This window comes from Dermacentor andersoni, chromosome 6 (genome assembly GCF_023375885.2).
Source record: "Dermacentor andersoni chromosome 6, qqDerAnde1_hic_scaffold, whole genome shotgun sequence".
NCBI classification, from domain to species: domain Eukaryota; kingdom Metazoa; phylum Arthropoda; class Arachnida; order Ixodida; family Ixodidae; genus Dermacentor; species Dermacentor andersoni.
In genome coordinates, this window is record NC_092819.1 from 61,743,868 (window position 1) to 61,758,940 (window position 15,073).

Genomic DNA, 15,073 nt, shown 5'->3' on the forward strand with positions numbered 1-15,073 from the left:
GAACTCGCAAAGCTTTTCGTTCATAACCGTTCTTTGTCATTGGCCGGTATCCTTCGCTCATAATACGCCGAGCTTCAGGATTGGGAAGAGCTGTTTTCTTACGAACAAGTCTGGCGTAAGAAATTATAGTGAATATGGTCCCACGTCCATATCAATACTTCTCTTTTCTTTCTGAGCCTTCGTTTTTGTTCTCGATATTTTTTTTTCTGTTTCTTTTTTGTTCATTCGTGCGATTGTCACCCATTCGCTCATGCTGGTTGTTGTGAGACGTGTATACGATATTGTACATGCTTACCCCATATTCGGTATTAAGTTCTTACCAGCGTACGCACTAGGCAGCTCTATCGCACTAAATGAAAAAAAAAAAGAAAGAGATACAGTGAGAGTCTGCTGACGAAGAGCTGTCTGTATAGACAGGAATGCTGTAACTTCACCTGCGTTTTGGAAGTCTGCAAATGACACACACTAATGGAAAGAATAGAACGAAACCGAAACTGATTACGGCAGCATTTCAAGTGCCGGAGCGTCATCAGTCTACGCTCGAGTGCGTGTACTAATCACGCCCCGAGATCAGTATACTACAGGCTTTTGCTAAGGGGTGCGAGTTGACGCTGATGCGGAGGCACCCAAACTCACGCTCTACACAAAGCGCGTGTGCGCAGGCTCCCGCTTCTATATAGTGCACTCGGGCGCTGGCGCGCCATGATGGCGCCAGAATGATGCCGCGAATATAAATGTCCTTAAAAAAATAATACTGTGTTTGGAGTGCCAGACAAGAAAGGCGCCTGCTTTCTCGCGTATTTATGTCCACAGACGGAATGCGTGTACGCGCTGTCTGTACACAAGTGCTCACACGGCAGTCCGAAAACTATGGTTATATATATACACACGTCGCTATAGAGGAGCAAGGCGGGAGAAGGGAGATAGGCCGAACATTACGTAGGAAGGAGCGAGCGACGCCTCCTAACAAATGGCTCTTAATCCGAGAAATGCCGAGCGCCAGGCTATGTACAAACGTAAGCCGCGAATACGTCGCACACCGGTGCGTTCGACGCGTTTATCACACAACTGGGTATCCCCCGAAAGTACAGGCGCCGCGCATTCAAAGCCCCTCTTTCATCTCGGTCTCGGCGCTCGCACTTCTCTCTCTATGACTTTCTTTCTTTCTTTCTTTCTTTCTTTCTTTGTTCTCTTTCGTTTCCTACGACGGCCGCAGAGCTAATCTGTGGCGCTCCCCGCCAATCTTTTTTTTTTTTCGTTATTTCGTTTCGCTTTTCCTGTGCGCACTTCGATCCTTCTTCTCCGGCGAGGTTTGCTGCTTTGGCTCATAAGCGCAGGATGCCGTTTCAAGGAGGTTATTCGTGCACTGACGGGAGGCACTTCGATTACACATCGGCACGTATGTATTTCGACCAAGGGAGTTCCACAATTTGAAGCAAGAATGCCAAACTTCAAGCCGCCTTTGTTGTGAAATAAGATGTTAGCGGTCAGGCGGGGTTGCGCCTCGCAGATTGCGCCGGAAATTGCTCCGCCTGAGCGTCTATTTCCGTTTTAAAAAGATGTGTCCCCGAAAGTGTACACATCAACTCAGACGAGGTGAGCTCTTGCAGAAATGTAAGCAAAATGCGCGACACCTCTTCGTTCGCCATCCGATATCCCTCCGGGAAAACTAAGCGGTTCGGGCGCGAGTGAAGAAATTCAGTCTGTACATGACGGTGCCCCTCCTTTCCAAAACAGGAGCGTTGGCAGGACCAGATCGAGTGTTCAAGTCGCCCACTTCGTTAATCGCGCACAGTCCAACATGAAGAAGCTGATCTGAGAAGCAACGCGCAGAAAGCCTGATCTTGAATCGCCCGGGCCGAAGTACAAGTTGATTCTCTTCTAAATATACGAGTCGCATGAAGAGCAGTGCGGCTTCCACGCGGCAATTTTTTTCTAGGCGACAATAACTGAAGTTCGACGTGAAAGCTTAGGCTGTCAAAAAAAGAGTATTATCAACAGCATACAACTACGAAAAAAAAGAAAGCGCCTCACGCAACTTTGCTGGGGCCATAGCTCAGTCAATTGCTCAGCTTTTCTTTTTACGTTCCCGAACTGCACCTTGAATTCTCTCACTTCCACTCCCGGTGAAGCCACCGCCATGCGCCGCTGTTCCCCGCATCGCGCATCCTTCGACGCGCACCTCCGCGCGAAGAAGGCACGACGACCACGCGGTCGCCTCCTCCTGTAGCTGCACACAGTGTATAGCTAGCCTCTCTTCCCGTTGGCCCCCTCAACCTTTCTCCTTGTCTCACCACTCGCCCTCACCCTCGCTTTTATTGAGAAGGCATCGACCAAGCCGTCGACGCCGACGCCGCTGGATTAGCGAGATATCGACGACGACGCCCCCATGCCTAGGGACGGCGACGTTCGCGGTTCCCGCCGCCGCTCTTGGTTCGCTCTTCCATTACGACACGCGCGCGCGCGGCCACATACATGTGTGATGTACGCTTCTGTGTACGCTATACGCACCATAGTCTCCACCAATCGGTGGAGACTTCGCGTCATCTTGACAGCCTCATGCTGGAGATATAGGGTGGAAAGGGCGGGGGGAGTCGAGAGGGGGGGAGGGGACAAGGGGGATCGCCCTCTTCTTAACGAGAGTAGAAAGATGAGCCCCCCACATGTGGAAACGATGCTGCGGGATTAAGTATGGCAATCGGTGTACTGCACGGGTATCTGGACGGGAACGCGAAAGGATGGAACGATCGTACATTCTGCTTATAAATACGTGTCTTGCGAGCAAAACCTTTCATGTTTTTCTACTTCTTACTCTCTATTTTTTTTTCCCGCACTAACTATACGTACTCTCCTGTGTCGGCCACGGAAAAGACGCTTTTCCATTACGATGCGCGTTACCGCGAGCATATGACCATCTCGGCAAGTTCTCCGACTGAGGAAGGCCGAGTTGTACTGACAGGCATGCCCGTTCTTTATAGATAAGGAGCGGCTCGCCGGCTTAACGAGTCCTGAAAGACGGGCGCCGATGGTAGAAGCGATGCTGGCAGGATTAAATATGGCAATCGGTGGTACAAAGGCATCTGCGTGAAAGGGAGGCCGATCATATTCTACGCTTACGAATACGTGTCTTGCGAACTAAACTTTCTTGTACGCCAACAGTGCACACGCCCTAATATATACTAGCTCAGATTATCTCTTTATTTTTTTTTAAAGGCACCCGCCTGTTACGATGGCGGTAACATGTTCGCGCAATTGTCCTTGTAGATAAAATTAAATTAAAAAAAAAGTCGATTAGCATTGGAAATTCATTAAATGTAATATGAGTAGAACAGGTAATGCGTGATTATTCGCCTGGCGTTCCTCGTTTTAGCGTACGTATACTGAGCGAAATTTTCCAGAATAGCTTGTCAGCCGATCACGTCTGGTTTGCTGGGCGGTGCTCCTCGATACTAACGATGAAATGTGCGGCTTCGTTTCGTGACTTGGTTTCAAAATCACCGATGCTGCGAAACATTTCTTTTGATTCGTAATAAGCAAATGTCATGAAAACCTGTGCCAACGCTGCCAGGGATAAGAAAGTGCGCAATGTCTTCCGTGATCTGGATTCCTAAACTGCGGATACACAGAATTATTCAGCTCTAGAACTCTACATAAGAACACGGGATCGAGCGACAAGAGCTAAGGATACATGTGTGTTATACGTGCATTCGAGGCATGCGCTTTGCTTAGGTTCACGTTTGCAGCCTATTTCTGTTGTCGAGTGACGGCACCTCAAACACTATTTCTTCTATTTCGACATTCTTTAGTGGCGTGACTTGCAGTGGGGGGACCGGCCCTATACTGTGTGTGCTGTGTTTAATTCTTTGAAATTTGTCGTCTTGCTCTTTCTTTCCCCTTCCCTCCCCTTCTTCCTGCCTTCTATTTTTATGTTTCTGTCTCCTCTTTTTTGAAGAGCATACGCAGGCGTTGTGCCTCTTCCAGTGGCAGTTGCCAGTTCGCTCCTCGCTTTCTCTTTCCTGTCGAGTGTATATATGTTTTCAAATCAAGTTTGAATAATAATAATAATAATAATAATAATAATAATAATAATAATAATAATAATAATAATAATAATAATAAGCGCTTATCTTGTGTTTTCCTTGCAACATACACTTCGTGTTTGGGCTGGTTCGCACCCGCCGTGGTTGCTTAGTGGCTATGGTGTTGGGCTGCTAAGCACGAGGTGGCGGGATTGAATCCTGGCCACGGCGACCGCATTTAGATGGGGGCGAAATGCGAAAACACCCATGTACTTAGATTTAGGTGCACGTTAAAGAACCCCAGGTGGTCCAAATTTCTGGAGTCCGCCACTACGGCGTACCTCATAATCAGATAGTGGTTTCGGCACGTAAAACCCCATAATTTTGGGGGGACTGGTTCGGGTCGTCTTGTATGAAGCTATTTGTGTGTCATATCACTAATCACGCAAAAAAGAAAGAAAGAAGGGAATTGGGGGGGGGGGTGATTTTACGGAGGTCTCACACCACGTGGTGTAATCAACGTTAATCGAAGCATTGTCTAATGGCGACACAAGAGCCCGTTGCTCATTTGTTAGTGTCGATATCCTTTGTCGCCAAATTTCACGCATTCGTCTCAACTCGGCCTCGGGCTGCTCCGATTATTGTTGACACCGAGCTTCGAAGCTTTGCCGTTTAGTGCATCTTTACGCACCTGCACCTGACAGTTTAGCGTACGCGTGAGAAACAAGACGCGTGGAATTGTGAGCAAACTTTGGCGCATTGCTGTGTGCCTCGCTTCTGTCGTACGCCTACAGTATATTGTGGCACACAACACGCAATGCCGGGCGCGTCATTTCTTCCACCAACCTGTGCTGATGCTGAAGGTGGTGAAATGTTATGTAGTACCTCTAAGCGTTACCTGCCTGGGGTGGAAGGCTCTCACTTCTAAATTGTTGCTATGCGACGCGATACGCACGCCAAGCGTTTCGAAGCGTAGCCTTCTGCCTATACGGGAGAAGGACGTGTATAAGGTTCTTGTTCCCTCATGCTATGCCTGCGTCTGTGGCTATAATAGGTAATGCATCGGGCTGCTGCTGCTCTAAAGGGTTATCCTGGTTCCAATCCCACCATCGAACGCGTAATTATGTTTCTTATTATTCTGCAATTAAGGCTTCCAGGCCAGACGCCGGCCTCGCAAAAAAAAAAAAGAAAGAAAAAAGAAACCGGTGAGCAATGCTGTACTAATGATTCGCACTAAAAGACGCAAACTTATGAACGGATAACACGGAGACAACGACCATCATTAGCCGAACACATGCATGCTTTACACGGCAGAATGCGACAGGAATACAAGTGCTTCTGCTCTACAGACACGTGGCACGTGCACAACGAAGGGAGGCTGTACACTTGTCACAATGCCCATCAAGGAGGGGGCTCCTGTAACGTGCTGACAGAGTAGTTTCGGTGGACACTATATAGCCGCGAGCGCCGCGTTAAATGACACGTTGCGGAGTCTCGCGTCGCGCGGGATGACGCCCACCGAGCAATTTGAGACTATCTGGCAGACATCGGCCTCGACAGTCGTCCTCAATGTCTCTCCCTGGTTCGCGAAGAGACGAGCTGTGGAACAACAGGTTTCCTCTTCGGAGTATAGGCGCTTCTTTTTCTCTGTCCTCTCTTCGCTTCAAATGAACACGCGTTGTGACCGTATACATGAGAGCAGCCTTTCAGCCTGCTTTCGTTTTGTTTGTATTCTTGTTGTGTATAAATGTAACATGCCTAACGATATTGGGAAACTGGGGCATTTCTATACGGATACAAAATGCAACAAACCAGTTGAGTTTGACCCAGTTCGACGTGTACTTTCCGCTTGTGTGTTTAGCTAAAGTGTATCACCATGATTCGTCACACGCTTGAGTAATCAGCCAAAAAGCAAATGTCATTGAAGTGCGAAAAGCCTTATTGCTTGCGCATGCGTGTCAGCTCATTAATCATACATTATGCTAATCTCCAAGCATGTCACTCCTGTATACAGTTAGCGAAGTTCCCGGTTTTTGTCGAACAATGTCTCTCAGGAATGGCCTGGGATATGTTACAAACCGCAGGACACAATATGTGATTCGATTCTTTGTATTTTTGTAATCCAATCTTGCACTTAGTGCACTCCGATTTCTTGCTTCCTTTCTTTGTAAATTCGCAAAGCACTTTGGGATTCCTGCGACGGATATCAGCAGATATCAAAACGACCAGAGGAGTACTGTAAGGGAGGTGAACGTATAACGTCTGTTAAAACATTCTGATGTTTCCTTACGAAATCAACCCGATGACGTGTACGTTGCCAATCGTGGCATACTGTGAGTAATGGTGGTTAGTTCTTGGAAGACTGGCTTTCACACACTTGCGTTACACGTACCGGTAAAAACAGCTTGCGTCTGCTGCACGTACTTGTACGGGAGGAGTGCTGAAAGCAATGCAGGCAATTATGCTTGATCTGCAAGTTACAATACAGAGGGCGCTTCAACAAACGTACGCTGCGCATATATTATTGATGATAATAAATTGCCAGCGGAACGCACCAATTATTTAATCATTTTACAATTGTACTATGCATTTCCTCCAGGTGACCGATCATCATGAGGTAGTCAGTCGCAACATCCAATAGCTGTCCACTGCTCCGCTGTCCTCTCAGCTTATGCAGTTAAAGAAAAAATAAACAGAAAAAAAAAAGCCATCTGAGTGCTTTTTCGCGCGTGACATGGGCCATCGCAAGCGAAAAAGAAATCGCTTTCTCCCGTCTTTCATTTACATCGTTAATGTGTCGACTAAACCTCAGCACATATATGTGTACGTATATGTGTGCCATCGCTCGTTGTGGTTATCGCTACTTGCGTAATGGTGCTATATACTGCATGTCCGTCTATGAACTTTTGCTTCTTAATTTCTTTCTGTCTGCCGTGTACATAGTTTCTTTTTGTCGGCTATACATATTTGTGTGCCTCTTCTCGCTGTAATGCACACAGTTTAGGTGGAAATTATGTGACAACAAATATTACATCGGATTTATGAGAAAAATATGCTTAACAAGTGTTTCGACCGTGAACACATTACATGCATCGTAATACACTCAAACTAAGATATAAATGTTACCACGTGTAATGCTGTTAATGTGACATCTTTCTTTTCGTACGTGACACTAAGCGGTAGCGTCTCCCTATTCATTAAAATACTGGTTAGAATCAGCAAAGTTTCAGGGTTCTACCAAACGCATCCTCATGAATTGAAATGACGATTTAATTTTACAAGTATATGCAACGAGGAAACATCAACGAACGTAGAGAGCACGAACTTACACATGAATTAAGTTAACGAACGCCTCTGTGCGGTGTTTACTGTTCGAAGAGCTGTGGCAGTCACAGACCGCTTCGTGCCCACTCCGTCGTCAGCTAACATGGAGCCCTAGACGACCTATATAGCGACGACACAAGGCTCGTGGTTCTCCCTATCCGCGCCAGCGTCAGTTTTCTACAATGCCAGGCTGCCTAGAGCAATGCCTTCACAACTGTGAGTGGACGTATGCGGATATAGCACGGAAACTTGGTCTATATAGCTTGCGGTCGAAATTCATATTGGACGACCTATTGCGGAAACGAATGACGAAGAAAGACACACACGCTATCGCTGACTCACAACTACACGTTTTTTGTTGTTGTATTTTTTTTTAGCGAAACGCATTAACATAAAAAGCACGCACAACTGCATGATAACGTGTTTGTTTTCCGCATTGAGTTGTGCGAGTAAGGTTGTGGCAATAAAAGTGCTCGTGACCGTGCTCGAAAAAAATTCTGCACAGACACTCAAGACTGCTTATGTGAGGGAATGCGAAATCATTATAGTCGCTTAGTCAGACTTTTTTTTTTTTTTTGACTTCGCGTTCCATGTCCGCGCAAGCTCTCGCCTGCGTTATGAAAACGCGCCAAGCGTCTCAACGCGCTCGCTTGCCCGCGACGAGTTAAAATACTCGAAGGACCGCTCCACGTCATTGAATTGGACATCAAATTTTATACACCCGTTCTATACAACCATGACGTGGCGCCACCACCTACCCATTCGCTGGACCGTCGCGTGCCCAACGGCGCACGCACTAGGCCACACCAGCCAGATGGCTGCGACGTGACGTGCTCAATGACGCACAATAGGCACACATTTAGTCAACCAGAACCGTGGAGCCAACGTGGCGCCTGGGAAGCGTGCTCGTCTCACACCCCGGAGGCCCGGCTTCTCTTCCCACCCAGACCAAGATTTCCCTAATTTTCTTTACATTACTTTATTTACTTTCTCAATTATTACCTATTACTTAACATTACTTTATTTACTTTCTTTGTTAATTTACTTTCTTTACGGGAACCTCCCATGATAAATTTGACGTCAATTCGAGTATTTCTTTATGTGGTTTTAGTCTTTGCTGTCGGCCATTTTTGGTACCATTGTTCGGTCACGCCGCCGACTACGACGCCGAATTTTCGAGTAATGGGGCATAGAAGTATTTCGCATTCAAGCCGGACGGTCGCCCCTTGACAGAGGAAGAAGTTCCAGGAAACTGGTTCAGGCGGTTTTCGGCACTCAATGCCTTAAGTGATCTGCTCAAGTTCTGAAGGGCTTGTGAATTGTGCGACAGGCATTGAAAGTCGTAGCGCGTAGGATCGCGTTATTGCGAGAATTTATCTCACTTTATTTTTATTTATTTCTTCTATCACATTTTATTCTCTGTACCCCTTGCCCCAGCACAGGGTTGCTAGCCGGTACTCATACTGGCTAACCTCCCTGTCCTTCCTTCCTTTTTTTGTTTCTCTGTCTTGCGAGCGGAATTAACGCAATAACGGTAAACGTTATCTTCGATGAAGAAAAAATGCAGCCTTTGTAATTTTTCTGCCGAATAATATGGTTCAAAGCAGCACACAGTCAAACGTCACCTGTAGATATACCTCGAAGGGCTTGTTCACTCAAGTCTCATTGAAGTGAAACGCAAATATATGGGCTTACTTACGCCGCGGTGACGTTATAATCGTGCGTTGAAGAAAAAATTTCCCTGAAGGGACGTTAGAACAAGTGGTACATGCGTAGAGATAGTACATGCGCATGCAAGACGCAGCATTTATAGCGTAAGTGCGTATGTGCAGTTTGTCCATATATCTCACTCCCATTATACGGGCAGATTCTCGTTCCCACAGTGGCCCGTATGCAAAGACAAAAACTGACTGAAGAAAGATTCGTGCGTATTTGTATGGCAGTTTACACGTTTCCAACATGTGCGTTCCGAGTCTGAGATGCTTGGGCTAAGACAGTTCGACGCGACAGACTTTGCATGAGCTGTATAGCTTCAAGCAGGCCGCGATTCCATACCGGCAGCCTGCGTCGGTGCGAGGAAACAGAGGTGACTGTGAACCGTCGAGCATACACTTCCGCGGTCACTTCCGCGGTCCCCCTGCTTGCCAAGCGAGTTGGTCTGAGTCAAGCAACCCTGTGCGGGCGGGCTGATGAAGTCCGACGTGGCGCTCGTTCAACTCGACCGGTTAGCAGTAAACATATACGAATCCTACAGGCAAAGTTCAGCCCGCCACAGACTTGACCTCCTCTTTACCTGGTTCATGCATGTAAGCGATTGGCGAATTGACATATGAAAGCAACGTCTCGACGATGATACTGGCCGTTGTGGAGTGCTCAAGTTCACTTGTTACCCTCGTGGTTCATTAACGGGCACCCTTGAAACGAGCGTTCTTGCATTCTGCTCTCACAGTAAAAGGAAGTCGAACCCGCGTCCGCGATCTCAGCAGCACGACGTCATTATACCACTGTCACAACGTGAGCGGTTATTTTCAGAGATGATCAGTGCATGCGCCACTATCTATATATGTAAAAAAATAGCTTGCATGGATAAACTATACATACACACGACGTCGCCGCGTGGCTCGTGTAACTTTCCCCTTGGGTATCGCATTAAGCATTTTACGCTGTTATAAGAATGCTTATAGGGCACTTTAAAAAAATTTTTTTTTTCGTGTTTGCACCCTACGTTATACGTCTATTCAGCTACCATGCTCATAACACTCCTTAATAGGGAACATTGTGTGGGAACATCAATAAACAAGCACGTTGAGATGTTACCATATGTTTACAAAACATGAACGCAATATTGTAGCGCTCTCTTTTTGAATGCTATATTCCTTTTCGCGCTTCGTCAGCCAGGTCAGGGCGAAGCTCCACCTGCGTTATCTTGGAATCAACCTACCTTGAACGGTGAATGATATATAAGATGGAGAGTGACATAAAATCCAGCGGAAGGCATCACTAACCACGGCCCTTGTGTTGTGCAGCTGAACAGGCAAATGTGATGAGTCCGCGCAGCTAAATTGGCCACACTAAGGCATAAAGCAATATTTATTATCTGTTAATTTAATGAATGCACACAAACACGAATGCGCTAATTTATCGCGCACACTTGTCACTTAGAGACACACTATACTTTAATTGTTTAATAGTTAACGCTATGGTATAGTGATATACCCGTTTTGTAGTCAGTTGAAGACACATTGCGTATTCAAATGCAGTTGCGCCATTACATGCTTCCGGCTGAAATTTTTCGCTGAAGACAGCTTTCGCCGATGACTATCATGCGTGAAACCTACTTCGCAAGAAACAATTAACTTTCAGCGCCGATGTTTGAGAGCCTCACTCAACGTTCGACAGCATTAGTCGCGTCACCGAAAAGCTCTTATCAAACAATCAGCTTGGATTCCAGTATTAGGCACACATGTCTGAGTGCAAATGTGATCAAATATCCGCTTTCGCGAGCAGATCTAAGAAAAGCTATACCATCGCACCATGCGCGGTTCTAGCGGTTTAGTTCATCTGTGTCTTATTGAAGGAATTGTACATTTATGTACGATTTATATATAGGAAGGTGGTATAGAATTCGGTATTAGCTTGGGCTCAAGTATCTCGTTTACGTGAACCTATAAGATGGAAGTGCACCCTCTCACTAGACTCGACGTGAAAGGTGCTCGCAGAGAGAGAGAGAGAGAGAGGAAGACAGGGATGTTAACCAGTCTATATAGAGTCTGATTGGCTACCCTACGCAGGGGAAGGGAGAAGCGGACGAGAGAGAAGGGAGAGAGAGAGTGTGTGTGTGTATAGAGACGTGCACAGAGTCAAAGCCACTCGTGCAAACCAGACGTTCTCAGAAAGCACAAAAGTGCCTTCACTTCCGTCTGAACCGATGATCGGTGCACGGGGACGGTGCTCGCAGAAAAGAACGTACCGCGTATTTTTGTGAACTTGCACATATTTGTAGCAACAAACAGCTCTTACGACGGAAACTTTCGTAGGGGCACATTCTAGCCAATACTGACGCCGGGCATATTATATATAGCTAAGGCCACCAGCCAATTGCAAATAGAGCTTACGAACGGAAAGCTTTGTGAATTCGGCCCGTATATATAGACTCCGATCGGTATAATTGGAAGTGGCGTGCACAGGTAGCTTACATTATCGCATACACGTCGTTCACTGATATGTTCATGGGAGAACTTAGAACACGTTCTCATAAGCTGTTCTATCAATTTGTGCAGGAAAGATTTGCGTTGAAGTCAGCAGCGAACTGCTTTGACCATGATGCTTTCAGTGTGGAAAATTTGCTCGGGCCACGGAGCAACGCGGCAACATGCTCTAAGAGCTTTCATAATTTCCTTTAATAAAATAAAAAAAAACTGACATTGTATCTATGTATTAACACCTAGCATGTCATTGTGCATGTGTTCTTTAAGATTTACTTCGTACTATTTGGTTGACTGGAATGATTTACATGTGTTTAGTCGCAGAAACTGTAGAGCATGCCGTTTTTATGCCGTTGTTTAATTTTATATTTATATCGACGTCAAGCACTTTTGAACATAGTGCCTTATTGCCTGAACGTTTTTTTCATATCACCTCGTGTATCATCATCCTTTATTGATTGAAGAACTTATTGTTTGTTGGGGGAGAATTGGGCGGCACGATAGTTACCAGCATCACCGATTACATCCAAATCAATCTCTCACGAGATCTTTTTCTATCCTTGTCATGGTATACTGTAGATTATATGTACACATTCGACAGGAAATGTTAAGTATATAGATGTTTGAGAGCTCAAGTTGGGCTGCTTTATCCAGGACAATTCTATAGTGAAGCACCGTAACCGTGATGCTTCAGAAGACAAATTACAGTGGCTGGAAAATATAGGTTGAAACTATAGGTGTAATGAATTGTGGGATTCTGTTTTGTTGTGCTGTATCATACTCAGTCATCTCCATCCGCTTTGTGTACATGCTTGTACACTTTATCCATGTATATATGCCTCCCAGTATTATGTTCCATGAGCAGTTATTCCGTTTACTGCACGGGTCCTATAAGGCATTACAGCGTATGTCATGGTGAGAGACGCTGCAGACAATCACGATGTTAACACATTATTTGTTTAAAGGTGCGTATGTGCCTAAGAAAAAAAATATAAAGGCGACTGTACGCAACAAGAGTGAAATTTATGATTTGATTATTGCGGCAAACGAATTGTAGAAAGAAAGTAGGAGGTGCGCAATTCATTTCAAATTATAGATAGTGTAATATAGTACCAGTTCTAAGTGCTGTTCGTCATTACGTGTTGTACTGATTGATGAGGCAACCAATCTTGTTTTTCTGTTTGTTATTCGTCTTTAAGGACTCGATCTGCTGACTTGGTACATATACATATATGCACCCTACGTTCCACATGTTCGGGTGAAAGGTTAAATGACCATGTCTGGCCATGCATGGTGTTGGCAGTGTCCTATATCGAATAGTAGTTCTAAATAAATCCGTAGTTCTCTCAAGTTCTATTCCAACGGAGAGAATTCGCTTGCGGGCAGAACAGTGATATATAAAAGAAAAAGTGTAATTAGGCACTCGGTAAACATCCGATAAGTCATGGTCTCATCATCAAACATTTATAACTCACGTGCGTGATCATATTATGTGCATAAGTGTGTACAAAAATGAAATCTATATTAAAGAAAACCGTTGAGAAGTGAGAAAGACACATGCAAGAAGTTAACGGAAGATCCATTTAAATGATCCGAAAGGGCCGCGGAAGCCCCGAAGTGCTCGCATTTCTATAAACACGCGACTTCACGTATAATATTTGTAGCATACGTCTATATTCTGGCAATTTGTTTCTTTCTTTTTTTCACTCTCTCTCGACATCGTGTAAGCGCGTCGTGGCACGCACGCCGATTTTGTAGCTGCCTCCGCACACGCGATGTCTCGTCACGTAAAGCTCGCGCACGGGAGCCAGGGGTCGCGTGATTCCGCGCGACTGGAAAGGTATGCACTCCCTTCCCCCTACCCTTCCACCTCGACCCACACACACACCCGCTATACTCGCGTTTCCAACACCTCGTCCTTTACGTGAATGAACGTAATTTCTTACCCCCCGCGTATACCGTTCAGTTCTTGCAAACTCTACACATTGCAATTCATGTATGGGTTCACCCGCTTCCGTGGTTCACGCGACGGGCGCAGGGCACGCCGCGCATACGCCGCCTTGCACGCTCCCTGCCAAGGGTGTGACGTGGGGCTCAATGATCGGGTCTCTGCGATCCATGCACGCAAGCATGCGTCGGTCACGTCACACTTTCTCGTCTTCGCACTTTTTCTTTTCTTTTTCGTTCCGCACGCGATGCATGTCGTGCGACAATCAGTGGCAGAACGACGTCACTTTGACGTAGCAAGTGGAAAGAGTTTTGCGAGTGAGTTCTGCACATGCAGTTACACAACCGAGTGTGTCACTTCGAGGAACCCGTTCAAAGAACACTGCGTATTCGATTCGTATGTAAAGCGAGCGCTTGCATGCGGTGTATAGCTCTGGCACATATGCTACATAATATCAACGATGGCTTCCCTGCTGTGGCTGTTTCTCTTACACATTACTTTGCGATATGTTTGCCAGCTGTGCCCAACAAATACAAGTGTTCCGCAGGTGCCCCCGAAACCACGTGTCCGCATCACGGACCCGAAATCACGTGTCTATGGATTGTCACGTGACATGCACAGGAGGCGTGTGCCTTCATGTTGAGAAAAACGGCGAATAACGGCTTACCTCTTGGAATTCCGGCGGCGCCGTTTGGTAGCGTACATCGCACTGAGGTGGCTCATGATGTCCTCCGTCCGAGCGCGCGTCGCGCGCGCGTATCGTCACAGAAGAGGCACGCAAAAACGGAAAACAAACCAAACCAAACGAACAAGAAAACGGTGGTTCACAGCTCTTGCCGCTGCCTCGGGACGAACGTCGTCGAACCCTCGATCTTTGGCGGCAGACGGTGGCGATGATCGAACCGGCGCCTCTCCTCCGGTGGGTCAGCACGGTGGCGGTCCCATGTCGTCCGCGGCGGCCCACCGCAGCCCGACCGACGGCAGATCGACGAACACAGGCGGACGCGGTTTCTTCGCGGTGCAGAATACGGACGGCTCGGCAAACGCGCGACCGGCGGGACACAGCTTCCTTTGGCGTCGCTAGCTGATGAACGGCGGCATGGCGGCGTTGGCTGGCGTACGCGACAGGACCCACGGGCGGCGGCCGCCTGTCATGACGGTGGGTGGTTGCTTCTTTGCGTCTTTTCGCCCCTTTTCGCACGCAACGCAGGGGCGCCGACTCTGATTGATGGCGACCGGCCTCGCTTCCGAGGGGGAGCGCTTCCACAGGCCCCGCCTCGTCTGGCGCCCCTAGAGGAAGGAGGCGCGCCGGCGCGGGCCAATCAGCGCGGGGAGGACTCGCTGGCGAGTGGCGCCATCTATGAGAGAGAAACGCAAACAAAACCCACCGCCGCCCTGCGGTCCGCGGTTTCTCGGTCGTCGGCTCCCAGCCGCTGTGCCTGCGCTAGAGCGCACTCGGACTCGATAAGTAATGCCGCAACTTCTTTTACTGTTTCTTCCCGTTAGCAGCAGTTAGTAACCGAGCAACCTTGCATTGAATATCATCCACTAAGAATACCTTGAAACCAATGTCTGAG

General features: G+C 47.1%; 1 protein-coding gene across 1 annotated transcript in view; it reads right to left on the reverse strand.

The window, feature by feature from the left end:
• ss (aryl hydrocarbon receptor spineless) overlaps nucleotides 1–14,865 on the reverse strand; it is a 155,506-nt gene extending 140,641 nt beyond the window's left edge. Inside the window, exon 1 of the mRNA XM_055066672.2 lies at nucleotides 14,164–14,865. Within this exon, the coding sequence (XP_054922647.1) occupies nucleotides 14,164–14,219 (56 nt within the window). The 5' untranslated portion in view covers nucleotides 14,220–14,865. The remainder of the gene's footprint in view (nucleotides 1–14,163) is intronic.
• Between the last annotated feature and the right edge of the window lie 208 nt (nucleotides 14,866–15,073).